A 27,880-nucleotide genomic window follows, 5' to 3' on the forward strand; every position below is an offset into this window, starting at 1 on the left:
CTTAGCTAAGTAAGTAGGAGTGGAGTAATAATCTGATTGATTGCCACTGTACTGAAGTTACAAGCTGTTATTTCAAGTGTCCCCTTGAGGTTGATTTCTTGACACACGAGTTGGCTCCTGTATTCTTTATTGCAATAATGTATTATGGTGACATCTAGTGTTAGTAAGACAGCACTGCAGCTAAATGCGCACAGGCTCAGTTTGACACACTTGTCATAGGATCATAGAATCCTACAGTGCAGATGGAGGCCATTCAGCCCATCAAGTCTGCACCAACCACAACTCCACACAGGCCCTACACCCACAACCCCATGCATTTACCCTAGCTAGTCCCCGTGACACTGAGGGAGAATTTAGCATGGCCAGTCCATCTAACCTGCACATCTTTGGACTGTGGGAGGAAACCGGAGGAAACCCACGCAGACGCGGGGAGAATGCGCAAACTCCGCACTGATAGTGACACAAGCTAGGAATCAAACCTGGGTCCCTGGTGCTGTGAGGCAGCAGTGTTAATCACTGTGCCACCGTGTAGTAAGTCAATTTAATAGTGGCTGCCTTGGACCTCCTTGAGGCAGATACTGGTTTGGCAGCATGTGTGTACACAAAGTTCTGTAATTTTAGTGTTTCAGAAATTGAACAAAAGGTCATTTTTTTATCTGAGAGCCTAAACAACGAATGTTGGCCACGTACTTAATGTAGAGGATATTACAGAATAACTTCATGGCTGGAATTCAATGTCAGCGGGAATTTCCAGTTCCGCTGACAGTGCACCCTTGCTGCAGGTTTCGCAGTGGTGAGGAGTGGAATAAATTGGAAATCCCATTGACAGTGGCGGGACCAGAAAATCCTGCCACCGGTGAATGGGGTATCGCCTCCTGCCACGAAAAGCATGCAGCAGAGAGCCAGCGAATCCTGCCCTATATATTTTATATTGCACCTTTAATGTAATGAAGCATCCCAAGGTGCTTCACGAGCAATATAAAACAAAGTATGAAACCGAACCATGTAAATACATCTCAGTTAGGTGATCAAAGCTTGATCAAAGAGGTAGGTTTTAAGGAGTGCCTTAAAGGATGAAAAGATTGAAGATGTAAGTGCCTTAATCCACTAAGTCATTGGAGGAACTTCAGTTGTATTCTTAAACACCAGTTTTTAACATGAATAATTAACCCCAGGTGACATTGCAAAGACATGATCTAAATTTTGTTGTATTCTCTCTCATCATCCATTAATTTGTTGTATATTCTTACTTGTTCTTGTTTTGTACTATATACTTAAAGCTAATGTTGAATTTTGTATGTTTGCAGATTTTAATGTGGAGTTGCAGCTGGATAAACTAAAACAGAAGGGTGCCATCAAGAGAGCTATGTTTCTTCACAGTTCTCTTTCATCTTATGAGAAGAAAATGAAAGTAGAAAATAACCGAAGGAAAGTTTGTGAAGAATTGCAAGCCTTTCTGAGAGTATGTCTTTACCATATCGACTTTTTTTCTTATTTGAGCAGAATTGTAATTATTTATTCTGACAGGAAAATTTTGCTCTCGTTAGCATCCTCAAAGTACAGGTCATCTTCAGCTAAGACAGCTGTTGAGATGCTCTCAATTATCCTGCCTGTGCTAACCATGGAGTTAGTGCCTAAGTGATATATCATTGCAGTCTGTCATTTGCTCAATTTGTAGAACATTTGGGCTGTGCCACTGTAATGTAGAGGATATTGGATACAACCTTACACCTACCCTTTAGGCATAAAACTTTAGGACTGTGTGAGTTGAACAAATATGCCTTGTGAACAGTGCCAATATTTAAGCATCAGTTTTGAGGGTTGTCAAAATAAATAGCAAGAGAGTTAGCCAATTAATACTTGTAGTTTCAGAACTGGGTAACATGTAATGAAGTCTGTGGCTGGAATTCTCCGGCCGTTCATGCCCCACTGCCGCTGCCAGTAAGAACGGATAATTTGGCGCTCAGTCACATCTCTATTCACTGCAGCTGGACCGGAGAATCCCAATTGAGGGTGGGTTCAGAGAATCTAGCCCTGCATTCATCTCTGCTAAATTGGTGATCTGAGCCATGGCACATCTCGTGGAGTGGAGCCTATGTCTTCTCACAGGACAAAGATAATAATATAGGAGTGGATTACACCTGGAATGTTTTCTTGCGTTGGTAGGCAATCTGCTAAAGAATTAATTTGTAGGTGTGCCAAATTAGCTTTTATTTGTCTGCAAAGATATCAGGAAAGACCCCCCCCCCCACCCACCACCACCACCACCACCAACATGACCGTTGGTGCAGTGGTAAATTTTGAGGTACAGTAGCTTTGAGAAAATGTGTTGGTCATATCATTTCTAAATCTTTTATTACATCATTTTCCTATGTGTTAATCATTTCGAGTCCCCAAATGTCAGTAGCACTCTGCTTTTTAAGTGTAAATTTTACTGCTGGGACACATTTTATTTCAAACTGTGGTATTTTGAACCATTAGTGTTTAGCAGAGCTAAAATTTCATTATGCAACAGTTTAATTACTTAATTCAAGCCTATTAAAAATGTGAATTGTACAAAACTACTTATAGGATAAGGAACAAAACTGGGCAAGTAGAGTTAAGATACAGATCAGCTATAATTTAACTGAAAGGGCTGAATGGCCTACTCTTGTTCCTGTGTTCCTATCTAATGAATGGGGCTTGGCACATCTGTGCAAGTATTCATGCATCAAGCTCTTTCTTCAGTCCATTTGAACTAGTCCAGTTCTCAAAGAACTATTTGTCAACTAAATTAATGGCTCAATTAGTACACCTCCGTTTTCTGCAACATTTGAAGCTAAATGTTATCAGGTCCAGCAACCTAAAGTGCCTCAAACCAGCTAATGCCATTTACATTCAAGGAGTCAGTATCTCAAGCATTTGTACCTACCGCTGTATCATCATCAATAGTGAAAATGAATACAAAATATATTTGCGTTTCAGCCATTTCCTACCCCTCAATCCTAATCATCATGCTAAATCTTTAAAAGGACCTATGTGGCTTTTCTGGTCTCAAACAAAAAGCTTTACCATGAGAATGCCACCTGATCAGTTGTATTTTTTCCAATGCATTTTTGGCATTCAGTTGTGGCTTTAGTGAATTTCAGCAGTATCTGATGCATACAATCTTGCCATTGTTTTATACATTGTGAAATATTTATTTTTCATAGGGCTACTTTCCCTACTTATCCTCATTAAGACATTTAGATTTCAACGTAGCACCTCCTCTCCTATTTATGAAAAAGACACGAGATCTTCTGACTATATACTTAAATAACTTTATTTTTCTTCTCTATAACTTATTTCCATCAACCAGCACATCTTAATCTCTCTTTCTGAAACATTTATTTATTCCTGAAAATTGAATCCATTCTTATAGCAGGTACCAAGTTGTCTGCAGCAATAATTTTCTCAACCAAATGAAATCTGATGATACAATGACTATTGACATTGAATTGAAGGGATGTTGGGACATAAAATGTTCACAACAGAAACAATCGCAGGAACAGAATCCATCATATGTTTCATATCTGAAATATTAAAAAAAGAGTATGGGAAACAGGATGCCATGGATAGTTCTTTGAGAGCTGTGCAGTTACAAAGATGGGCCGAGTAGCTTCCTTCTATGTTGTGAAATTCTACAGTTCCCATATTGAAATCGGATATCATCTCAGGAGTACAGACGGCTCCCGATTATTCCCAACATATTGAGCAAGGAAGAAATTCTTGCCAGCACCCACAACTATTTTCCCTGCCATACTATCTATTGAAAAAGGTAACACACCCTAATTTCTGACAAATTATCCTTGTTTCATAATACGCATGGCCTTTTTGGAGATTGTGATTACACTTCAAACAGGATAAATGAAGTGATTGACAAAGCTTCTGGGGTCTAAAGAAACCCCCGTATTCCTAGAGAATTTGGCTTTGCATGAGCCAAATCTTGATCCTTGGAAAATATTTATTCAGCTGAGAAGCCTAAAGAGATCATAGCCCTGATGCTGAGAATCTATAATAGAGACCATTGCCTGATTCGCTTCTTCTTGTGAAAACACAAAGGAAGAAAGGATGTTAATCAAAAAGCAGAATACATTGTTCATGCTGAGGGAATGCAGGCTTGGAATGGATTGATTTGCCCTTGCCTCAGTGCCAGAGTGAAGGATTTACCTGCAGAATGTGCTTCTCTCTCCTGGTGAACTGATGATGCACCTGTTTGCCACATCCTATAATGATGGCAACTGTCACTTGAACAGTAGCTAACTGTATCATAATTCCAGGTGGCACTTCTCACGACAGAAGAAACAGGCCCATTTCCTGGATCGAAAAACACACTCGGCTTCACTCACGCGTGCATACCGTCACTCTCTCTCTCTCCCCTGCACACACCCTCACTCTCATTCCCACAAGGGCAGCACGGTGGCACAGTGGTTACCACTGCTGCCTCACAACATCAGGGACCTGGGTTTGATTCCTGGCTCAGGTCACTGTCGCTGCAGAGTCTGCACATTCTCCCCATGTCTGCGTGGGTTTCCTCCAGGTGCTGCAGTTTCCTCCCGCAGTCTGAAAGATGTACTGGTTGGGTGCATTTGCCATGCTAATTTCTCCCTCTGTGTACTCGAACAGGTGCTAGAGAGTGGCGACTAGGGGATTTTCACAGTAACTTCATTACAGTGTTAATGTAAGCCTACTTGTGACACTAATAAATTTTTTTAAAACACGCACGTCTCACTCTCTCTCCCACGTGCACGGCCTCACTCTCTCAGACCCACATGCTCACCCTCACTCCCTGAAATTAAATATAGATACAGTTGGAAATGGACAGTTGGTCCTTAGAAGGGAAATTTAAGTAAGTTTTTCAATAAAAAATAAAAAAACATTTAGCTCATCTTTTTTGAATATTGATTAACCTGCATCTCCTGTTTTATACTTTATGCAAGGATATTTTTGCTGAATATTGACTGAATATGAACAGCTTCAAGTACCAAAGTACTTAAAGAATGAAAGGCCTATTGTACTGTAAGAGGTATTAGGGTAGATCCTTTACTTGCTACAGCATCTTCTGAAAATACGTTGATCTGCTGTGTTGTCCATCAGCTGCTTTAATCTGCTTTAGCAGAAACTTCTGTAATGTGGTTTGATCCTGATTCCTATTTGTGTAAGTTTTGCTTGAAATAGCTGATCCAGAGATATTGGCAAGTAATCATTAACATCATTGCTGGTGCATTCTGAAAAAAAATGATGATGTGCAGTTGTATGTCATGGTGACACTGGACCTCCCCATGCAATTATGGAATCACAGTTCATGTCTCATTTTATGGTGATATTTACACACCAAAACCCCCCTCTGCCTAGCTCGTCCATCCTGCCACTGGGGAACATGCAGGAGGAGGTCACTTTTAATGGGACTGGAAAATCCTGCCAGTGGGAAGGGCTGGAAAATCCTGTCCTCAGTCGCTGAAATTTGAAATGGCTCAATGTACCATGAAGTATGTGGTATTTTTATCATTTATCAGCTGGTTGGAATTTATTTGTTTGAAGGACATATCATTTACAAAGTGAAGTGTTTATCTTTTAATTCATAGGATGAGAGCGAGTTCAGAGACAAATTGGCTCCCATTGATATATACATGGAGTACAGCCTAGATTTAAAAGCTGCAATGGCAAAGAATGGACTGCAACCAATCCTCAATCAATTTGCCCCAAATAATATCACCAAACAGGTCAGTAGCCTACACATTTCCCTCTCCATGAACTTGCCTAGTTATCTGCATGTTTGATGATTTTTTTTCTTGTATGTGCTTTTTAACCCAATGGTTTTAAGGTGCTAAATATTGCTAAAATTAACTTTTATCCCTTTTTTCAATTTATTTCTCTCTGTGCCTTTTCCCAAAGCCCTCCAAATACTCAGGCCATGGACCATTCCCTGGCCAATAAAGCAGGTAAGGAACCTGATTGACCCATGCATCACTGTAAACAAACTTGTTTTAGGAGGTGCGCGAGAACAGCCTGGTTCTGCAATTAAACGTTCCTGCCTTGGAAGGGAATTGCCAGGTTTCAACTCATTGCTATTTCATTTTTCTTTCTCCATGTCCTCCCCAGTCGATCTCCTCTCTGATACATACCCTAAGATAGGAACTCTATGTAATGGGAACTTTTTAATTTGCTTTTCACAATAATACATATGGACCCATTTTGGGAATTTTTAATGCAAGATACAGTTTTTTGAACAAACTTTGAGAATCATTTATTTAGCTTGCTAACAGCAAAATCATTTGCTTACAGTACATGACTTTGTTTTGATTAAACCACAGTCTGTGCAGGAGCTTGAAATAAAACCATTTTTCTGACAGTTAATCTTAGTGCTGTTTGTGTTTTTTGGTGATTGCTACAATACAAAGTTTGCATTCTCTACTGACTATGGAAAATTGTTATGTGGCTCCTTACAAAATTCTTCTCAACTATGTTATTTAGCACAGGAAGTAACACTAAATTTTTCTCATGAAATCATTTGTTCCAAATTAAGTCAAGTTGTATTCTGGGGACCGAGCATGATTTAACCAAACTACTGCTCCATTTATGAATCATTATTTGATTGGTGTTTTCTTTCCCTTTTCAGGCACGCATTTTACTGGATTGTGGTGATGACAACATCTGTAAACCTGATCTTAAACTCTCTGTGCAAGGGTATGTTCAAATAATTGCAACAGGCCATTCTTTTAATCCTGTTATTACAATATTTTTTTAATTAGATTTTTCAAACAGGTCTGTTTTAGGTTGCTGTGTAGTACTTGATCCTCTCGATTTAAAATGGTGCTTACCAATGGCTCATTTCCTTTTCAGGGATCGAAAGCAGCTGTACATTGGAGATGATAATCCCTTAACTCTGAATATAAATGCACAAAATGAAGGTGAAGGAGCCTATGAAGCTGGACTGTACATCGTGTTACCACCACACGCAGATTATGTTGGGGTTGTTCGCAACAACAAAGTAGGCAATTTGAACCTTTTGTGTATTAAAGTTGTGTGTCTTGCCAAGATAACGGTGGATTCTTATATTAAATTTATGTAATAGTAAAACTCAAAACTATCGTGCATATAAATAGTAACATAAGCTTCCAGAACAATTCCTCATGTTTTCACTAAATGTAGCAGACATGTAATTTTAGAATGTTTAAAGAACATTGAGGTTTTAAAATAACCTATACTGTTGATGATCTCATGAGAAATGTGTTTGTCACTAATGAGTGAAATTTAACACCCCTTCTCTCTGGTGGCATAATTGAAGACAGGTGGAGACAATTAATCAGATGGGAGAGTGTGGACTGGACCCCACCACTTTCTCATGTCTACCTGACTAAGTCTAGGGCAGAAAGGCTCATGGATAGCCTTCCTGCTCAGATGTTAACTGAGGACCTAAAGTAGTCAATTCATGCGGGGGAGGAGGGCTGTGGTAAAGGGGGTGGGGGTCCCAATGTCCATGGGGAAGCAGGCCTTAAATTTAACTTTGAGATAAAGCACACCCTGATTTCAGATTCCCAGCGTTGCCAGCATGTTTAGGCCCTACCCTTCAGCTGGCTGTGAGATCCTCGCCAGCACTGCTGTTTAATCAGGCAAAAAAAAGGTGACTGTAGTCAGCAAGTTTCACACAGCTTTTCTTGCCTGATTCAATACTACAATTTTGGGAAGATTGCATCAATGTTGTTTAAAACATGGAAATTAGATTAGAATTTTTACTAATAATGAAAGCTGAAAGTGGTAACTTAGATCATTTATATTGACCCATAAGGGATAAATAAGGAACATAAAACCAAAAGTATTCTTTAAAGTGCTGCTTTACTAATTCACTGTGAAAATGATAGACTGCCTGAAAATTGTGCTGGAAACAAATTATAGAAAAAGTACAAAAAAACCCACTCTCAGTTTAGAGAATTTGGCATTACACCCTGTTCAACAATCAAGGTCATCATCAAATTGAAATATATAATTAAAAAACTATGTATAGTAAGTACAACTCAACCTTCTTCAATGGCACTTGATATCTTAAATAGAGGCTTTACTGAAGTTAGTGTTGGAAATATGACTGAAATCTAGGGACGTCCCTGCCCACCACACAGTACGATTTCTGGCAGCGGGGGAAGTTCGACATTGGCCAGCGGCGGGAGATGTCTGTGGTCTTTTGCATTGTTTGCTGGCTGTGTTACAGGGGTGGGGGTGGGGAATGGTATTAGAGAGCTATATATAGAAATTGTTCAAAGAATGAGTTCATCTGCAATGAAAAACCGAAAAGTCTGGCATGGAAATATCACAGGGAGCTGAATGATATATATTCCATTGGTTAAACGCGGAAGTAGGAAGACAGCTATTCAATCAATTTTGACTATTACTTAACATTTACATACTCGATTGTGCTATTGTACTTGCAAACTGAAGAATTAGTGTAACCTTGTAAAAGATTCAAAATAACACAATTAAAATTCTAGAACGTATACTTGTTTCCATATACAAACAAGTTCCTGGGTTGCACCTGTGTAAATGTGGGCACAGGTTGACTGGCTGAGCTGTTAAGCAATTATATAATTATGCCTAATACCGCAGGAACTAAGATTTTAGGAAGATGTTATGAGGTAAGCTATTTAAATACAACCGGTGCTAAAAGCAGTGGATACTTTATTTTTCAGAGTCTCATGAGATTGTCCTGTGCTTACATGGCAGAAAATGAAACCCGGACTGTAGTTTGTGACCTTGGAAATCCTATGAAAGCTGGAACAAATGTAAGAAATATAATCTTGATATTTGGAGGAATTATAACCCGTGATAATGCTAGTTGCATTGTATCAATACAGATATGGTTCCTTGTATCACTCACCACCCACATTTCCCTTTTATTTCCCCTCCGATATATGATGTTGAGGGGGGGGAAAAAACTGTCCTCCAATTCGTTTATAATTGCACTTCCAAAATTTCAACTATCTAACCTTTGGCTCTCCATTTGCCACACATTTCTGCAGCTACTGATTTGCTCAACCACACCTCACCTCCATCTTTGGTGCTCTCAGCAAAATAATTATTCTATCTCACCCTGGCCATTTCCCTCGGAATTTCTCTAGGTAGTGCCCCCTTAATCCAAGGGATGAAATTAAAAAGGTATAGTGGATAACTTGTTTAGCCATCTACCATTGGATCTGGGTGGACTGCTTAAAACCCTATTGGGTCCTGCTCTCGTCTGCAAAAACTATTCCAGGACTGTTCTGGAAAGCAAAAATAATTCCCGGCTTCTTTTTCAACTGCAGATTGTCATCATCAACTCCTCTCCCTGTACTTTTGATCCTCATTTTGAAACATAGGTGTGAGGAAGTCATAGATTTCCTTGTAACAAAGACCGAGACCATTCAATCTGTCTTTGTCACATCTCTTTCTTCCACTTTCCCCTGGCCAAAATTCCTCTAATGCTCCCCTGCCCTAACCCTGAGCTCACACCTTTCTCTTTCGTTCCTATCTGCTGCCCCCTCTGAATTGATTTATTATTGTCATGTAATAGTATACCGTGAAAAGCATTGTTTCTTGCACACTATACAGACAATGCATGCCATTCATAGAGAAGGAAAAGAGAGGGTGCAAATGTAGTGTTACAGTCATAGCTAGAGTGCAGAGAAAGATCATTACTATAAGGTAGGTCCATTCAAAAGTCTGATGGCAGCAGGAAAGAAGCTGTTCTTGAGTCAGTCAGTGCATGATCTCAGACTTTTGTACCTTTTTCCCAACAGAATAAGGTGGAAGAGATTATGTCCAGGGTGCATGGGGCCCTTGATTATGCTGGCTGCTTTTCCGAGGCAGCGGGAAATGTAGACAGAGTCAATGGATGGGCGGCTGGTTTGCGTGATGGACTGGCTTCGTTCACGACCCTTTGTAGTTTCTTTGTGGGCTTTGTCAGAGCAGGAGCCATACCAAACTGTGATACCAATCCAGAAAGGTTGCTTTCTGTGGCGCATCTGTAAAAGTTTTCACTGGAGGGGTTCTTCTGCTTTCCACTTCTTAGAAATCATAGAATAGAAATCATAGAAACCCTACAGTGCAGAAGGAGGCCATTCGGCCCATCGAGTCTGCACCAACCACAATCCCACCCAGGCCCCACCCCCACATATTTTACCCGCTAACACATCCCTACACATCCCAGGACTCTAAGGGGCAATTTTTTAACCTGGCCAATCAACCTAACCTGCACATCTTTGGACTGTGGGAGGAAACCGGAGCACCCGGAGGAAACCCACGCAGACACGAGGAGAATGTGCAAACTCCACACAGACAGTGACCCGAGCCGGGAATCGAACCAGGGACCCTGGAGCTGTGAAGCAGCAGTGCTAACCACTGTGCTACCGTGCCGCCTTAGTATCTTAGTAAATGTTGCTGCGCCTCGGGTGGGCGTGCTGGTAAAATTCCAACCTTGGTGTCACTTTTGATCCCAGGATGAGCCTCTGACCTTATATTTATGCCTTCTGTAAGATCACCTATTTCCACTTACACAGCATCACCCAACTTCACCCCTGTCTCAGCTCACCTGCCACTAAAACCTTTATTCACACCTTTGTTACCTCTAGTTCTCTGCGTTGGCTCAGGTGACGGGACTGGGGTCGTGACAAACAGTATTGATAAGATACCACTGGATATTCCAATGCACTTCTGGCAGATCTGCCCTCTGTAAACTTGAGGTCATCCAAAACTCTACTGCCCATGTCTAATATACCAAGTCTCATTCACCCATCATCCCTCTGCTCGCTGGCCTATGTTGGCTCCCAGTCAAACACTGTATTGATTTTGACATTCTCATCCTTATTTCTAACTCCCTCTATGACTTTGCCTCTTCCTGTTTCTGTAACCTTCTTCAGCCTCACAACCCTCTGAGGTAACAGTGCTCCTCTAATTCTGGCTTTTTGCACATTTCCAATTTTAATTGCATCACTATTGGTGGCCTTGCCTTCAATTGCTTAGGCCACAGGCTCTAGAATACAATCGCCACACCTCTCTGTTTCTCACCCTTTCCTCCCTCAAGATATTTCTTAAAACCTACAGCTTTGATCAAGATTTTCTAAAAAGATTTACAGATTGTTTCCTTTTGTCACTAATAAAAATGATAGGTTAGTGCAGCTTTAAGGAACTACTGTACCAACATTTTGACTCATCTGGCCTAATATCTCCTTTTGTGGCTTGGTGCCATATTTTGTTTTGCAATGCTCCTGTGAAGCATCTTGGGATGTTTGATTATGATAAAGGTGCTATATAAATATAAGTTGTTGTTAAATTAAATAGCTTAATAATTTTGAGGATTTTTAGAGACAGGATGTATGTGCATTTAGAACGGAACAATCTCATTAGTGACAGACAGCATGGTTTTGTAAGAGGGAGGTCGTGCCTTACAAATTTGGTGGAGTTTTTTGAGGAAGTGACAAAAACGGTTGATGAAGGAAGGGCCGTGGATGTCGTCTATATGGATTTCAGTAAGGCATTTGACAAAGTCCCACATGGCAGGTTGGTTAAGAAGGTTAAGGCTCATGGGATACAAGGAGAAGTGGCTAGATGGGTGGAGAACTGGCTTGGCCATAGGAGACAGAGGGTAGTGGTCGAAGGGTCTTTTTCCGGCTGGAGGTCTGTGACCAGTGGTGTTCCGCAGGGCTCTGTACTGGGACCTCTGCTATTTGTGATATATATAAATGATTTGGAAGAAGGTGTAACTGGTGTAATCAGCAAGTTTGCGGATGACACGAAGATGGCTGGAATTGTGGATAGCGAAGAGCATTGTCGGGCAATACAGCAGGATATAGATAGGCTGGAAAATTGGGCGGAGAGGTGGCAGATGGAGTTTAATCCGGATAAATGCAAAGTGATGCATTTTGGAAGAAATAATGTAGGGAGGAGTTATACAATAAATGGCAGAGTCATCAGGGGTATAGAAACACAGAGGGACCTAGGTGTGCAAATCCACAAATCCTTGAAGGTGGCAACACAGGTGGAGAAGGTGGTGAAGAAGGCATATGGTATGCTTGCCTTTATAGGATGGGGTATAGAGTATAAAAGCTGGAGTCTGATGATGCAGCTGTATAGAACGCTGGTTAGGCTTTCCCTTGGGAAGAGAGAAGAGACAAGGACATGGAAAAACATGTCATTGAGCAACTTTTCAGCCCCTTTACAGGCACACTAGCAGCAGAATCCAGCAGTCAATGTGCTTTATTGAAGAGTTGAAGGATTTAAAATTGATATTTGTTCCTTAGCTCTGGGCTGGTCTCCGATTCAGTGTACGTGAGCTGCAAGAAGCTGAGGCAGCAGTTACCTTTGACCTGCAAATCCGAAGGTAGGTTTCTGTCTAATTTGGATCTTGTCTATTATTGTATTTGTCAGACGTTATAGCTTGTGAGCAGGTTAATAAGAACCATGCCTTTAATTGTTTCTTTCCATCACTCAGGATAAATTAATGCAGCATGAAGTGACTACCATGCCAATATTTTATCTCCACATTGTTCCCAGGGTGTCTTAATTACCTTGCATGCTTCTTAACAACCATTAAACTGATTGCAAGTATTGAAAAGGAGTCAAATCTAGGAGTAAACTAGATAACCATTTTACACAGTGGGTTGTTTTAACATATCAACTCCATCCTTCACCTGGCTTTTTGAGGTTGAGTCAGGCTATTTGCAAGCTTGGTGCTATATCTCATCTCAGGATGGCTTATGATCCCAACCCTGACATCGCTAAAGCTGCCTGCTTCCACCTCCATAATATCACCTAATCCTGTCCATGCCTTAGCTTATCTGCTGCAGGATCTCTCATCAATGCCTTAATGGCTTAATTTTCAAATGCCCTTGGGGGTGAGGTCAGGTGCTTTGAAAATTATGCTATTGTATGGTGTGTCAGTCTTCCAATGCCTCCAGAACAAGCTGCTATTTTCAAAGTGGTGCCAACAATTCTCTAACCTCAAATTAATGGCCTGTTAGCCTCATTGAAGAGCCTGTTAATGAGGTCTAGGAGATGATTTTCAAAGTGAACAGACTGTGTGCATCTGATGAGATGAGGAGGAATATTTTCACCAACATAGTGGTGAATCTTTCCAATTTTTTACTGCAGAGCTGTGGAGGCTTAGTCATTGAGTATGTTCAAGACAGAGATCAATAGATTTCTACAAAATTAAAGATCCCAAGGAATATGGTGTTAGTGCAGGAAAATGGAGTTGACTTAGAAGATCAGCCATGATTTAGTTGAATGCTGGAGATGGTTCGAGAGGCTGAATGGTCAGGCAACATGGGAGACCATTAAGTGATGAGGCTGATTGGTATATGTAAAGGAAAAGTAGGGTTATTCAAACAGAGCAGGTCAAGTACCTTGTGATTGGTTACTTGCATGCACCATGATGCTGCTGGCGCTCTGATTTGCCTGTCTGCTCCATTCTGCAAGCCCTGTCATGGGCACTGTCTGTCTTTAAGCATTGCAATCTAGAGCCTGTTCCTGCCTCTGTGCAGTGCCTGGTGTGGGTGATGAACTTGCTTCCGGCCTAGTTAGTGGCTTTCAGGAACAGGGGCACAGCAATTGGTCAGGACCCAGAAAATATATGGGAATGGACACATGTTCCCAAACCCAGACTGAAATCAAACCTCTAGACTTGACCATTTAAATACCCTCGTGGCCAACCTCCCATCTTCCATCCTGTATAAACATAAGGTGATCTAAAACTCTGCTGTCTGCATCCTAAAGTCCTGTTCATCCATCAACCCTGCACTCCCTATATCATATTGGCTCCCAGTTGAACAATGCTTTGATTTTAAAATGCTCATCCTTGTTTTTAAATCTTTCCACCATCTTGTCCCTTTCTATTGCAGTAAGCTCCTCCAATCTTACAACATTCTGAAATATCTGCGCTCCATCGATTCTGGACTCTTGCATATTTCTGATTTTTAATTGAACCACCACTGACGGGCGGGTCTTCAGCCACTGAGGCATTGCTCTGGAATTGCCTCCTTAAACATTTCCATCTCAATTCCTTCTTTAAGATGCTCCTTAAAGCCTATCTCTTTGACTAAGCTTTTGGTCATGTGTCCTTGTATGGCTAGGTGTCAAATTTTGTTTGATAACACTCCTGTGAATGTCCTTGGGGTATTTTACTTCATTAATGACACGACATGATTGCAATTTTTTGTTGTTGTGAAGCTGAGGAAAGTCATTGAAGCAGAGACCAGTCAACATTTAAGAATGGGTTAGGTAGATGGTTGAAAGAAACGAGAATGAAGGTACATGGAAACAGGGCAAGGACATAAGATTAGGGTTATTGGTTTTTTGGACTGGTGGCTCTGAATAGAAATTGCATGTAAAATCTTACATCTGGTATATATATCTATTGAAAGGAAAAAAAATTAACACTTGATCATATTGTTGCAATGCCTTCATGTACTTCACACAAAGTTATTCTTGGAACGCAGTGATTGTATTTCCTGAACTGGAATCGTCCATAATCCATTGTCCCAACTGAAGAGGTATTGGGAGTTTGGTTCCTGCAGGAGATTTAAATGTTAAAAATCTGAAATAGGGCACCCATTTCTGGTTCTGTTGGAGACGGGCAAGGGGTGGGTGCCCAGTCTGTTTTCAGGAAACAGGTCATTCATTGGAACAATTTAAGGAAGCTGCTCTTCAATTTTAAGAATGCTTTGATTTTTGACCAAGTAGACTGGGTTCCTCAGGGAAACTCCACAGATGAAAGGAGGTGAAGAGGGCTAGATCCACAAGGTAACTGTATAAACACACTGTGTGTGGGCCAAAAGGAGTAGTATTTTTTCCAGCCCCAACAAAGTTGCCTGTAAACATCCATCCTGTACGATCAGTGACCTCTCCAATCACTCTCCCCTGCAAATTCTGACTCCTGACCTTTTTCTGAGTCAACCCCCAACAAAATCCACAGGCAGCTAAGTCTCTCAATCAAACTGGTTTCTGGGCAGGGAAACTAGTTTTTCAAGAATAAAAATATGCCACACAGTGATAACTCCAGTGTTTGGGAAAAATAGAGACTTCTGTGTTTCTTGACCATAACTCCTCCTCAACCCCATGGCCCTAAAACTCCACCCGAGTGAATATCAGAGCCATTGATTCTGAATTAGTCCACGTGGCAGTCGAAGTAGGCTACATAGTTAGTGACTGATTCTTAAGGAACAATGGGAGATATTGGTTCTAAAATCAAAAAGGATTAATTAAAATACCAATACCAAGGTATAGCAACTATAGTATGCTTGAAATCGATATTGGGTTCTAAATTTAAGGCTGTCTTCAAATGGATAAGAAATAAATTGAAACCAAAATCAAAATACCGAAGTTGCTGATAACCTGAAATAAAAACAGAAAATGCTGGAAACACTTGAGAAATAAATTGATCAGAGTAAATAAGGCTGAACTGTTAATGGGTAAAACTACAGACAAATGGTGAGAAGTATTCAAAGAATTATTTGGTGCCACACAAACTTATGAAATTAAATTACAATAGATAATAAGAAAATGGTAACTTAATAAATGAACACTTTATTCATTTCCACAAGGGGGGAAATAGCAAAATATACCAGGGATCTTAAAAGGGAGAACCTTAGTGGATTTCATCAAGTTCTTAATGAATTGTCATGTTGAAAACCTCAGGACCAGATGGTTTCTATACCTAGGGTATTAAAAGAATTAAGTGAGGACATTGTAACTGCATCAGTCACATTTTCCCAAAATCTTCTGGATTCAGGTATTCTGCCTTTGAATTGGAAAATAGCGAGCTATAGATGAAGGGGGAGAGGGATGGAGAAACAATAACTACAGATCTGTAAATTTTACATCAGTTGTGGCGAAGTAATCTAGCAGAAGAGAGTAACTGAGCACTTGGGCAAGGAGAAATCAATCAAGCAATCATCATGAACTTGTGAAGGATATACAATATCTGATTACTTTACCTGATTTTTCTTTTGAAGAAGTCACCAGTGGTACAGATAAGTCTTTAGGTGGTGTCCATATAAACTTGGAAGGCAAGTGATGAGATTTCACACAAGTGATTGCGACAAAAAAGAGAATGCATGGAATTGATTGGGAGATAAAGGATTCATTCTCTGATTGGCATGATGTGACAAGTTGTGTTCTCCAGGGATCTGTTCTGTTGCTTCAGCTTCATATTGATGACTTGGATAAAGGAACAGAGTTGTATATCCAAGTTTGCAGATGACACCAAATGAGGAGATGCACTAAGTTGTGGGGATGGGTTAAGGGAGTTGCAACATAGACTAAGTGAATGGGCAAAACTATAGCAGATGAAGTAAAAAGTGGGAAAATTTAAGGTAATCACTTTGGATCTTAAAAAGAGAATTTGGAATATTTTCATAATGGAGTGATTCACATGCGCAGATCATTAAAAGCTATGGAACAAAATTGTGGAAATGGAATTAAAATAGAGATGAGTCAGATTCTAATTGAATGACAGAATAGGCTTGATGAGTTGAATGGCCTAGTCCTGTTCCTAACTTCCTACAAAAGTGTCAAAAACATCACACGGTAGCGGTAAACAGAATGACTTAGACTGTTTATTGTTTTCTGTAGTTTATCACAATTTTTGTGCATTTAATTCGCAGTTCCAACAAACATAATGCAACGAGTGAGGTGGTTTCTTACACCGTTGATATTACTGTCCTGGCTCAAGTCGACATCCGAGGGTAAGTACTGCAAATTCAAACGCACATAAAAGTGCATTTGGACTGAATGCTTTGTTTGATTCAAAGCCATTCTCAAAATTCATAGAGAATTATAAAGCTGTGTACAATAATGAAATCACCTTGAAAGAAGTTGGGGAGTGACTTCCTTCAGCAGAGATTATAAAATTAAACTTCAGTAAGAATGTGAAAACACATGACAGCAAATAGACCACGTTTATACACCCCCACCTCCCCATTGATGCGATGCATCAAGTGTTAAGAGTAGTGGGTGGCACATAGCGGTCTGTCTACTTGTCACCTTGTGTTTCCCGCTCTCACTACTGGCTGTAATGAAAACTAAGTGCGTAAACTCCTGCCACCAGCATGTAGCCTCTTCATCAGCAAGCCCTATGCAGTGTCTCCCTCTGACAACATGTGTAAACTGGGTACCTCGTGTACATGGGCGATAAACTAAAGTGGACTTGGAGGAGGCCTGGTCCCCAGAGATGGGCATACAGGCCCATTGGCATGGTGTTACACCCTGATGCCTGTGAACCAGATCCCCAGTTATGGATAAAAAGCTCCACTGCCCTGTATTGGGAGAGAAGAATGCTGAGGGAGTAAACCCTGTTAGAAAATCTGGAGTGGAGCCTTGTAGGCAGAAATCTGTTGTCTATCAGGCAGTTTTCTGGTAATTCCTGCAGCAGAACTGGTAGCAAACAGTTCTGGTCTCATCTTTTTCTTTGGCCAATGCCAAGAAGGGAACCCTGACGATTGGACAGCTCGCAATCTGCATACTATGACCAGACCGGTACCCTGGAGAGGACACTCCAGCTTTGTGGTTTACATTGGCACAACATGGGGAGAAACAATTGCTAGTTGATTTATGTGGAGCACAAATGCTGGGCTTTCTTCCAATGATGGGAGAGATCATTGCGCTTCATTGGATAGCTATTGCCCTCCTCAAGCTCTGCATCTCCCAGTCAGTTAGGTGCTGTCAATTCAGTAAAGAAGACTGCCTTTTGCATCACAAGCTGGAATGTAAGGACCATGCATCCTAGCCTTACCAACGACCTTCTGCAGGTTGATAGTATACACAAGATAGCTGTGATTGACAAAGAACTTAAGACTCTATGTGGATATTGCAGGAAGTTAAGCTTGCTCAAAGTGGATCCCTTAAAGAGAAGCACTAAACATTCTTCTAGCAGGTAAAACTCAAGAGGCAATGCATGAACTTGGTGTGGGTTTGATGGTTAAAAACAAACTCTACTTGTGATGATTGAGCCCCCGCCCCACCCCACCCCCAGGTTCAAAGAAACTTCTCCCTGTGCAGCAAAATCAGACTTCAGCCAAGGAAACTATACCACTCCAAGAGATCATTCGTCTGTCAACACTTGCCATACCAGAAACCCAGAAAGGATCAAAGAGTTCCTTAACATTCTTGATTAGGCTCTTTTGGACAATAATGCCCAAGGCCGCAGTGTGGTGTCAAATTGGGATCATCCGTGCAACACCTTCTATAACTCTGCACTCACTGCATATGGGAAAAGAGATCAGCAGAATGCTGACTGAGGCTTACTGGACTGAAATGGGGCCAGTTATTGCATCCAAGAAGAGCCTCATCATTAACTACCAACAATTCCCCAGCAAACAAAATCTAGATGTTCTGAGTTGCCAGAAGCAAGTCTTGACAGAGAGCATAGAACTCCACCGGTCAATACTGTTTAAAGCTCTGCGACAACATGCTATCTACTGCTGAATCTGGGGATGCTGGAGGGATGTATGAAGGATTCAAGAAAACAATAGGCCCAGCAGCAGCCAAATCAGCCCTCTCGAAGACAAAGACTGGGATGATCGCAAACAGATGGAAAGGTGGCTAGTACACTACTCCATGCAACTGGGAATGTTGTCACTGAAGAAATTCATTATTAATCAAACTTGTGCCCTTAGGCATGCCTTACATTGGTTAATGAGCCAAGATTGAACAATTAATTATTGTATACAACCAATTGGAAAAATACATTGGATGTTCATCATAATCTGCTGTCACTTCCAAAGACAGAAAATAACGTTGCCAGACCAGTGTATACACAATTAAAATACATGATTGCATTTGTTTTCAGACAAAATAATGTACAGATGCGCAACAACATATCAAGAGTATGAGAAACAGTATTATATTTTAAAAATTCACAAAGGGCTAAAATGCCTTGTTAGAATAGTTTCTTAGATCCGAATGAGCAACAGGGGTTTGAATGAAAGAGCAAAATTTGTTTCTTAGTGGACGTTTAAGATGAAATATCAGATATGGATGGTGCACAATTCAATTTCCCCTTAAATTATGGATGCTACTACCAGAACTAAAGCTTAGCACCTAGAACAGTCACATGACTTCTCCCAACTTTAGTCATTTCTTTGAACTAATTGAACTGAGTAGTTGAGTCATTGCAACTTTTTCATACCAAGTAATAAATATCTGGAAAGTGTGATTTCTTTCACACCTTTCCTCGGGATGAGGGGGGATTTTCTGCCCTGTTTCCGGCAGGGGCAGGCGGCAATCATGGAGGGGGTGGAGAATTGAGCAGGAGACCCAAACAGCTTTTACGCGAGTGGGATTTCCCCTCTTGATTGTCCCCACCCCCTGCCAATGATGTAACGTGGATCCTGGCTTGCATCTTATGGCTGTCCATTCCCACTGACATGAATCACGACAGTTCCCCATGACGTGCACCTGGTGAACAGAACCCACCGGAGGTGCACAGGTAAGTATAACCCCCAGGTGTGTCATGCCCAAGTGGTGCATCCTGTCACCTGTCAGGAGGTGTGTGGGAATTTTGTGGTGGAGAAGGTACTATTTGGGTTGTGGGAGGCTTCATTTCCGTGGGAATCTTTTTTTCTATTTTTTTTACATTCAGGCACCCTTTAAAAAGCACGCCTTCATCTTTTGAGCTGAAGTTGCTCTTAGCCCACACCGCACACATGACATTGTGAAACTCGTCTCCTTTTTATTGACCATGTCAAAAAATACTATGGGGAAAAGCCAGCAATGCAGCCGGTGGGCTTTATCCCGTTTTTCTTGCCTGAGTTGACACTTGGTCAAAAATCGGAAAATTCCACCCAGGATCACTTCTACCCCTAATGGCTCAGTATTCAGTGCAAGTCGTCATTTCTGGTGAACTGTATATATCATCATCTGCTGACCTGTCCCCCAGCTTTCAAAAGGTACTTCGTTCCCTGTCATTGACTCCGCAGTTTTCAACACCAGTTTTTTTTTACAAAAACTTGCATGGAGTTGCTTGACCAAACATGTTTCTACCAACATCCATATAAAATATCATTCTAACTAATGCTGGATACAATTGCTCCTTTAATTTGCTATTTCAGTTCCTGTTCAGATCTATAGCTCGTGCTCCAAACAAATGTAGTGTTGTATTGATAATGCTGTATTACGGTAGGGGACAAGATTTCTTTTGTCAATGATTACAGATCATGGAACTCAGTGCTATGCTCTTTCCCAGTTTGTTTTTTTTGCGTTGCCAGGTCTTGGACTGAATTTGTTTTTAAAATTATTTTGCTAGTGTCTCTTCTCCTGACCAGCTGTTTTTACCTATCGCAAACTGGAAGGCAAACCCTGAGCAAGAAGAGGAAGTGGGTCCACTGGTCTTGCATGTCTATGAGGTTTGTCTTGATTGACCTTTTGATTACTTTGTCTTCTACATTGCTACCTGATTGCCTTGTCCTTCCTAAAACTGAAATCAGTGTTGGAAATTACGACATGATTTTCTAAGTAAAAATGTGTTTTATGTTTCTGTATTTAATATTGGATTTGTCGTGTTCAGAATGATCACATTGAATATTTAATACATATAGGATGGAAATTTGAGAAGTGTCTGTTTTTAGAATTAAACTTTATTAAACTTATTCTTAGCTATAACATTAGTTCTACAGTTTGGGCTTTGATCTAACTTTCAACTTCACAGCACAAAAGACAGTAAACGGACTAAGTTTCCTATGAGTTAAAAACTGATCTTTTGGATAACATGTACAGGGTAACATTGTGCAGAAAAACATTACAGGATTAATTGGTATTCTTTAAATACAGTTTTTAAAATAAATTCTTGGGAAGTGCGAGTTGACGGCAAGTTCAGCATTCTTTTCCCACCTCTAGTTAGCTTGAGAAGATGGTGTTGGATCTTTGTCTTGGCGGGAAAGGCTACACACATGATGAGGGTTTGTATCGATTAATTATAATGTCAATTTTGCATCGAAAATCTTTAACTGTTTGAATGACAGATTCAGCTGGTTTTGTATCCTGCTGTACTACTTTTAGCACTGAGCTCTTTTTTGATTTAATACATTTATTTTTATCATTGGCAATGCTACATCCAATACATAATGCCATTGTAAAGTTGGTGTAACCAGAGCATTATACATTCTTGTCTCAAAAATACAAATATCATCAACAAATCAGTGGGGATAAAATGTTGTATGGAGAAAAATAAAGAAGAAAAAATGACAGGACATGATGTATTACTAATGGAGCACCACTAACTTGGTTATGAATGGTCATGTTTTGTAGTTCTTCATAATTATGTGGTTTCTAACTGTTAATTTAAAATCCCTCTTTTTAAAGATACGGAACAATGGACCAAGTGCATTTAGTAAAGCTATATTAGACATACAGTGGCCCTACAGGTATAAAGAGGCTTATCTGTTGTACATAATGGACTACACACCTGAAGGTCCTATGAACTGTACTTCTGATACAATTATTAATCCACTGAAATTAAAGGTAAATATTGCATTTTTAATGTTCAATTCCCTGTAAATGCTGCCATTTTAAAATGTGTTTTCAAGATCTGTCAAGGACAAAATTAACACCCTGCATTAAGTCAAACATGTAGTGAAGTGTATTGTGTGGGGAATTCCAGTATTTTTATCCAGTGCAATGGATCAACAACATTATATATCCAAACCAGGATGCAGTGTGCCTTGGAGATGATTAGTGTTCCCACAACATTGCAGTTCTTGCCTTCTCTGCAACCTCTATTGCCAAGGAGAAAGTTTCCATCATAAGTGTTAGCGTGAATGAGTCTAGAAGAATCACTTGATACTGGGGTTTGTTCCATTCGTCAAGCAGTTCATTTTACACTGGCGGGAAGACAGCCACTGGGCTCACCATGTGGTCTCTTCACTGAACAAGGAAAATCATCAAGTCTTATACATTTACTCAGCCCATCCTGGCTGGACACAATCCAATCATGACGGTTATTGATTGCATAATAGGTCCGATGAAATTAGTAACTAGGCACGATGGGGCTGCATGATCAGCTCACGGACAGTTCCAGATCCGAAGACACTTACCAGGCACCTTATCAACCATCTCTGAGACTTCACAGTGAGTCTCTCTTCTCAGGACATCTTTATCTCTGCCTTGTTTGTTTTGTGAGCAGTCTCACAAAGCAGCTGCCTGTGTGCTGATACAAGAGGCCCTGCTAGGTATGTTTAATGGTTCATGACTGAATAGCTATAGGAATGTGGTCAAGTCAGCTAAACCCCATGATGCTTTACGCAACAGTAAGTAACATTCCATTCTATCTCTAAATGTATATGTAACGTAGGTGCCTCAGTCTTGGCCCACTCTAACAATAAGTAACATCTTCGATGCATTTCATTCGGCAACCATGTTATGCTGGTGGTAGAAGGTTGCAAGAACAAGAGAGCAAAACTGTTTTATTCTGGATGGTGTCAAGCTATTTGGGTCATTTTGAAAATGTCCTTACCTGGGCCAAAGATGAGTATTCCAATGCATTCTTTACATAAGCCTTGTAGAAAGGCTTTAAGGAGTCAGGAGGTGAACCATTCAGCACATAGCAGTCAAGTCCTATCCTGCTCCTGTCACCAATGTTGGTTTGGCTAGTCTAGTTAAGTTTACGGTGACTCTCAAGATGTTGATAATGGGGGACTTGACAATGGTGGTGTCATTGAAGGTTAAAGTGATTTTATGGAACATTCTTTTGTTTGAGGTAGTCATTTCCTCCACTTAGGTAATATAAATGTTGGCTGCTGTTTGTTGATCCAAGCCTGACTGCTATCTTGCACCTTCTGTGGGTTGACATGAGTTGCTTCATTGCAGAACTGTTGTAAATGGAATTGAATACTGGAACATCATCAGCAAATACTCCACTTCTCCTCTTATGGTTAATCATGAATTTGATGGTTGAACTAAGTACACTTTTCTGAGGAACCCCTGAGGTGATGTCCCATGGCTGTGATCAGTGGCTTTAAAGAATCACAGCCATTTTCCATTATTACATTTGACTCCAGACATTGGAAGGACTTGCTTTTGATCCTTGTTGATATAAATTTTGCTGCTATTCCTTGGTGCCACACTTGGTTAAATGCTGCCACGATATCTAGGGTCGCTACATTTATTACTCTTGCATTTAACTCTCTCATCCATTGGATCAAAGTTATGATGAGGTCTGGAGTGAATGATCCTGGTTGAATCCAAAATGAATATTTGTGAGTAAGTTTTTGGTGAGTAGACATCACTTGCTGGCCCAATTGATAACTCCATATATCACTTTACTGATAATGGAGAGGAAGCTGATGGGATGGTGATTGACCACATTAAATTTACACTTTTTTACTGAATGAATGAGATGCATCTTAGCGATATCTCACATCGTTCGATACCTGTGTCACAACTATATTAGAATATATTTAGAAGTTATACATAATACTGTAAGGAATGTTCCAATGACTGTTTTACGAAAGTTATTATTTTGTTGCAGACTGCAGGTTCCACAGCAAACCAGACAACATCTCCAACTACAAGTCCAAAAACTAAGCATCATGTAAAACGCAGAGAGATAATTGAATCAGAAGGAATTGAGGCACTGGTATGTATCCAATGTATTAATTAGAGAGGATTGAGGTGCTGATATGTATCCAGTGTATTAATTAGACGAGGTAGAGATGTTGGCATCTATCCATTGTAGTAATTAGAGGGAATTGAGATACTGGTATGTGTCCAGTTTGGTAATTAAATGATTCTAATATTTGTTACTACTTGTATGTTCTGCATGTTAACTGATACATTTTGTCACTGTGCTATCTGAGCAGTTGCCATGTGGATCTTTCAGTTGAAATGTTTATTAAACTTCAGGGTTTCCTGCTGTTTTGAAGAACATCCATGAGTGTCAGTGAATTGCTAATTAACGTGAAATAGATCACTTTTTTGTTAACGATTAATCAAAAAAATCTTGGTAGTGTCATTAAAATAGATCACTTTGACCACTTGTGTTGCTGTTTGGAAGCAAACCATTATTATAATATGGAAATGGGATAAGATTTTTAAAATTCTAAAGTGCAAAAAGATAATTTGAAAGACATGAAGAGGTTGATGAATTTAAAGGAGGAAATTTAGGAGATTAGAGCTATGTTGATGCACAAAAATATTTGCCTCTATTTGAGGCAGTGTTTTCAGAAGCATCTCCAAGCATTTTGAGGCAGAGTTGATTAGGGAACTTAAGGTGAAGGAACCCTTAGGGAGCAGTGACCCCAATATGATAGAATTTACCCTGTAGTTTGAAGGGGAGAAGCTGGAATCAGATGTGACGGTATTGCAATTAAGTAAAGGTAACTACAAAGTCATGAGGGAGGGGCTGGCCAAAGTTGATTGGAAAGGGAGCCTAGCAGGAAAGACTGGAACAGCAATGGCAGGAGTTTTTGGGGGTTATTCGGGAGGCACAACAGAAATTCATCCCATGGAGGAGGAAACCTGCTAAGGGGAGGACGAGGCATCCATGGCTGGTGAGAAAAGTCAAGGACGGCATTAAAGCAAAAGAAAAAGCATACAAAGTGGCAAGGATTAGTGGGAAGCTTTTAAAAGGACAAATAAAAAAGCAATAAGGGGGGGAAGAAGATGAAATATGAGTGTAAACGAGCTAGTAATATAAAAGAAGATAGGAAGAGTTTTTTTTCAATATATAAAAAGTAAGAGAGAGGCAAAAATAGACAGTTAGACCACTGGAAAATGAGGCTGGAGAAGTAATAGGAAACAAAAAAATGGCAGAGGAACTCAATAATTACTTTGCATCAGTCTTCACGATGGAAGACACCAGTGGGATGCCAGAGTTCCAGGAGAATCAGGGGGCACAGGTGAGTGTAGTGGCCATCACTAAGGAGAAAGTTCTGGGGAAACTGAAAGGTCTGAAGGTGAGTAAGTCACCTGGACCGGATGCAATACACCCCAGGGTTCTAAAAGAGATAGTTGAGGAAATTGTGGAGGCATTGGTGGTGATCTTTCAGCAATCACTGGGAGGATCCAGAGGACTGGATAGTAGCTAATGTAACACTGCTGTTCTTGTCTTTATAATTTCTCATCTCTACCCAAACAATTTTTACATCCTTGTTTCTGAACTTGAGTCATCCCGCTGTAATGTGCTAATACCATCATTAATTAACAGAGCCATCCTTCCACCTTTTTCTAGTTTCCTGCCCTTCCTAAATGTCATGTACCTTTCAATATTCAGGTCCCAAACTATGTCATCCTGCAGCCATATCTCTGGAATGGCTCTCAGATTGTACGTATTTGCTCTATTGATTCATCTGTTTTCTTTCAAATGCTACAGAGCCTTTAGTTTTGTCCTTTTTATTTTTGTAACCTCCAGCCTTATCTGTTGATTTACTCTTAGATTTGTACTTTGTGTACTCTCTGTCCCTTCCTGTCACAGTTTGTTTATCACTTCACACATTAATACCTTTCGTTCTCGTCTTTCCTCTACTTTCATTTACCATATATTCCCAAATTTGATCCCTTCCCTCCACTATTTAATTTAAAACCCTCTCTACTTCCCTAGTTATTCAGCTTAGCAGTACACTGGTCCCAGCATGGTTCAGGTGCCGACCATCCCAATGGTATAGTCTCCGCTTCCTCCAGTACTGGTGCCAGTGCACCAGGAACCGGAACCTACATCTTCCAAACCAGCCTTTGAGCCACTTATCCCTCTAATTTTATGTGTCCTATGCCAATAGGGCACATAAATTCAGAGATTATTACCTTGAGGTTCTGCTTTTTAATTTAGAGCCTAACTCCTCATATGAGGAAACACGTTCCTAGTTCTACCTATGTTGTTGGTAACTACATGTACCATGACAACTGGATCCTCCCCCATTCACTGCAAGTTAATTTCTAGCCCTGAGCAGATGTCCTGAACCCTGGCACTAGGCAGGCATTACAGCCACCTGGACTCTTGCTCTTTGCTGCAAAGAACAGTATTAATCCCCCCCACTATACTGATCCCTCCTATCACTACATTCCCTTTGCTTTTCCCACTTGGAAAAACTTCCTGGTAAGTCAGCTCATCCACCCTGCAGCCCCCACTTTCATCCAAACAAGCTGACAGAACCTCAAATCTATTGGACAATTGCAAAGGTTGAGGCTTCTGCACTCCTCTCTGGTTTCCTTACCTGCCTCACTTGCAGTCACAAACCTCCTGTCCCTGACCACTGACCAAATCAAAATACCATATCGTAAGTGGTAATGACTGCCTCCTGGTACAAATAATCCAGGTAACTTTCCTCCTCCCTGATTTTTCAGTGTCTGCAGCTCAACCTCCGTAGAATCCATACAGTGAAAAAGGAGGCCATTCAGCCCTTTGAGTCTGTACTGACTCTCTGATTAGATTATCTTACCCAGGCCCTAACCCTAGCCCTGTAACCCCACATATTTACCATGACCAATCCACCTAACCTGAACACTTTTTTTTAGAACAGTGGGAGGAAACCCACGCAGACATGGGGAGAATGTTCAAACTCCACACAGTCACCCAAGGCTGGAATTGAACCTGTGTCCCTGGCACTGTGAAGCAGCAGCGCTAACCACTGTGTCGCCCCAGCTCAATGACTCTGAGCCAAAGCTCCTCAAGTCACAAATGCTTACTGCTGACATGTTCCCCATGAATCACAATGGCATCCTGGAACTTCCATTTTTGTAGCCTTGACACATCACCTGTTTTACCATCCTTAATGTGTTTTAATTAATTACTTAATTATATTATCCACTTATTTAATTTCGTTTCTATATATTTTATTAATTTAATCACCAATTTGCATACTATTTTAAACCTTGGGACTGGAATGGACCTTAACCACTTACCAAATACTCACCAAACAGACAGCTCTTTTCCCTGCAGTAGAGTAAGAGCCAATTCTTACAGGGTGAAAAGGTAGAAAAAGCAAAGGGAAAGGAACTCCACCTTCTCCTCCTCACTGAACTGCCCCTCTCACTGACTCCAAAGTATGTACTCAGTTCCAAAGCTGCACTCATTTGATAAGCTGCAATAAAGAACTTTGTTTTTTAAGTAATTTGCTTTCCAATTTAGTGAATGTTAACTATTTAAGTGTTTTGACTGTAAAAACACAAGTTTTTGGAAAAAATGGGAATAGTATTTATGGTTCTTAACAGACAATTTAAATTAAATAATAAAAACACTCCAACTCATTCACATGCATTCAACAGTTCAGACACACAAAAGTAAGTTATGAAGTGGGTAAATTAAATTGTTAGAGTCTTAAAAAAATCAATTTCAATATGGATCCTTTAGATTGATAGCTTGAATGGTTTTGGATTGGGTATAATGGTCTTTCTCAATTCTGTATCAAAACAATTTAAAGGTGCTGATGGGTGGTTTCTGTCTTTTCTTCTAGAATCAGCAGCTTTTGAGTTGATAGTTAAGACACTGCTTGTGAAATGTGGCTGGTCAAAACTCAAGCAGGGCACAACCTTGCAGGATGGCTGGAAAGAGAGTGGTGTCAACTCAGAGTCGTTCTGGGTTCTCTCTGACTACCTGGAAGCAGTTTCTAAAAACACAAAAAGGCTTAGCATGCTCATCACATGGTCTCTTCACAAACTAGCCAATTACCCAAACGTGGTCATAGCAAGCTGATTCCAGGTCCATTGTTTAAAAATGATAAGATTAAGGCCCGTGGAGTCCCCTTCTTGGGTCCATTGACCAAAGTAATTGAGTCTAATGGCTTCATCCACCTCTAGCTGCATACAGAGGTTAGGTCAGGATGTTTTGTGAATGGTTCAGATGTTAGTTCATTCACACTGCTCGAACTAAGTTGATTATCTTTGGTGAGCTACTTCTAGTCAGCCCGGCGTC

At 40.5% G+C, this 27,880-nt stretch overlaps 1 protein-coding gene across 1 annotated transcript in view; it reads left to right on the forward strand.

Annotated features, from left to right (window-relative positions):
- Positions 1-27,880, forward strand: part of itgav (integrin, alpha V) — a 125,685-nt gene that overhangs the window by 87,069 nt on the left and 10,736 nt on the right. Inside the window, exons 17-26 of the mRNA XM_078228536.1 lie at positions 1,308-1,462; positions 5,604-5,741; positions 6,638-6,705; positions 6,862-7,009; positions 8,700-8,792; positions 12,285-12,364; positions 16,647-16,727; positions 20,285-20,384; positions 21,340-21,498; positions 23,504-23,611. Coding sequence (XP_078084662.1) covers positions 1,308-1,462; positions 5,604-5,741; positions 6,638-6,705; positions 6,862-7,009; positions 8,700-8,792; positions 12,285-12,364; positions 16,647-16,727; positions 20,285-20,384; positions 21,340-21,498; positions 23,504-23,611 — 1,130 coding nt within the window. The remainder of the gene's footprint in view (positions 1-1,307; positions 1,463-5,603; positions 5,742-6,637; positions 6,706-6,861; positions 7,010-8,699; positions 8,793-12,284; positions 12,365-16,646; positions 16,728-20,284; positions 20,385-21,339; positions 21,499-23,503; positions 23,612-27,880) is intronic.

This window comes from Mustelus asterias, chromosome 14 (assembly GCF_964213995.1).
Source record: "Mustelus asterias chromosome 14, sMusAst1.hap1.1, whole genome shotgun sequence".
Lineage (NCBI taxonomy): Eukaryota > Metazoa > Chordata > Chondrichthyes > Carcharhiniformes > Triakidae > Mustelus > Mustelus asterias.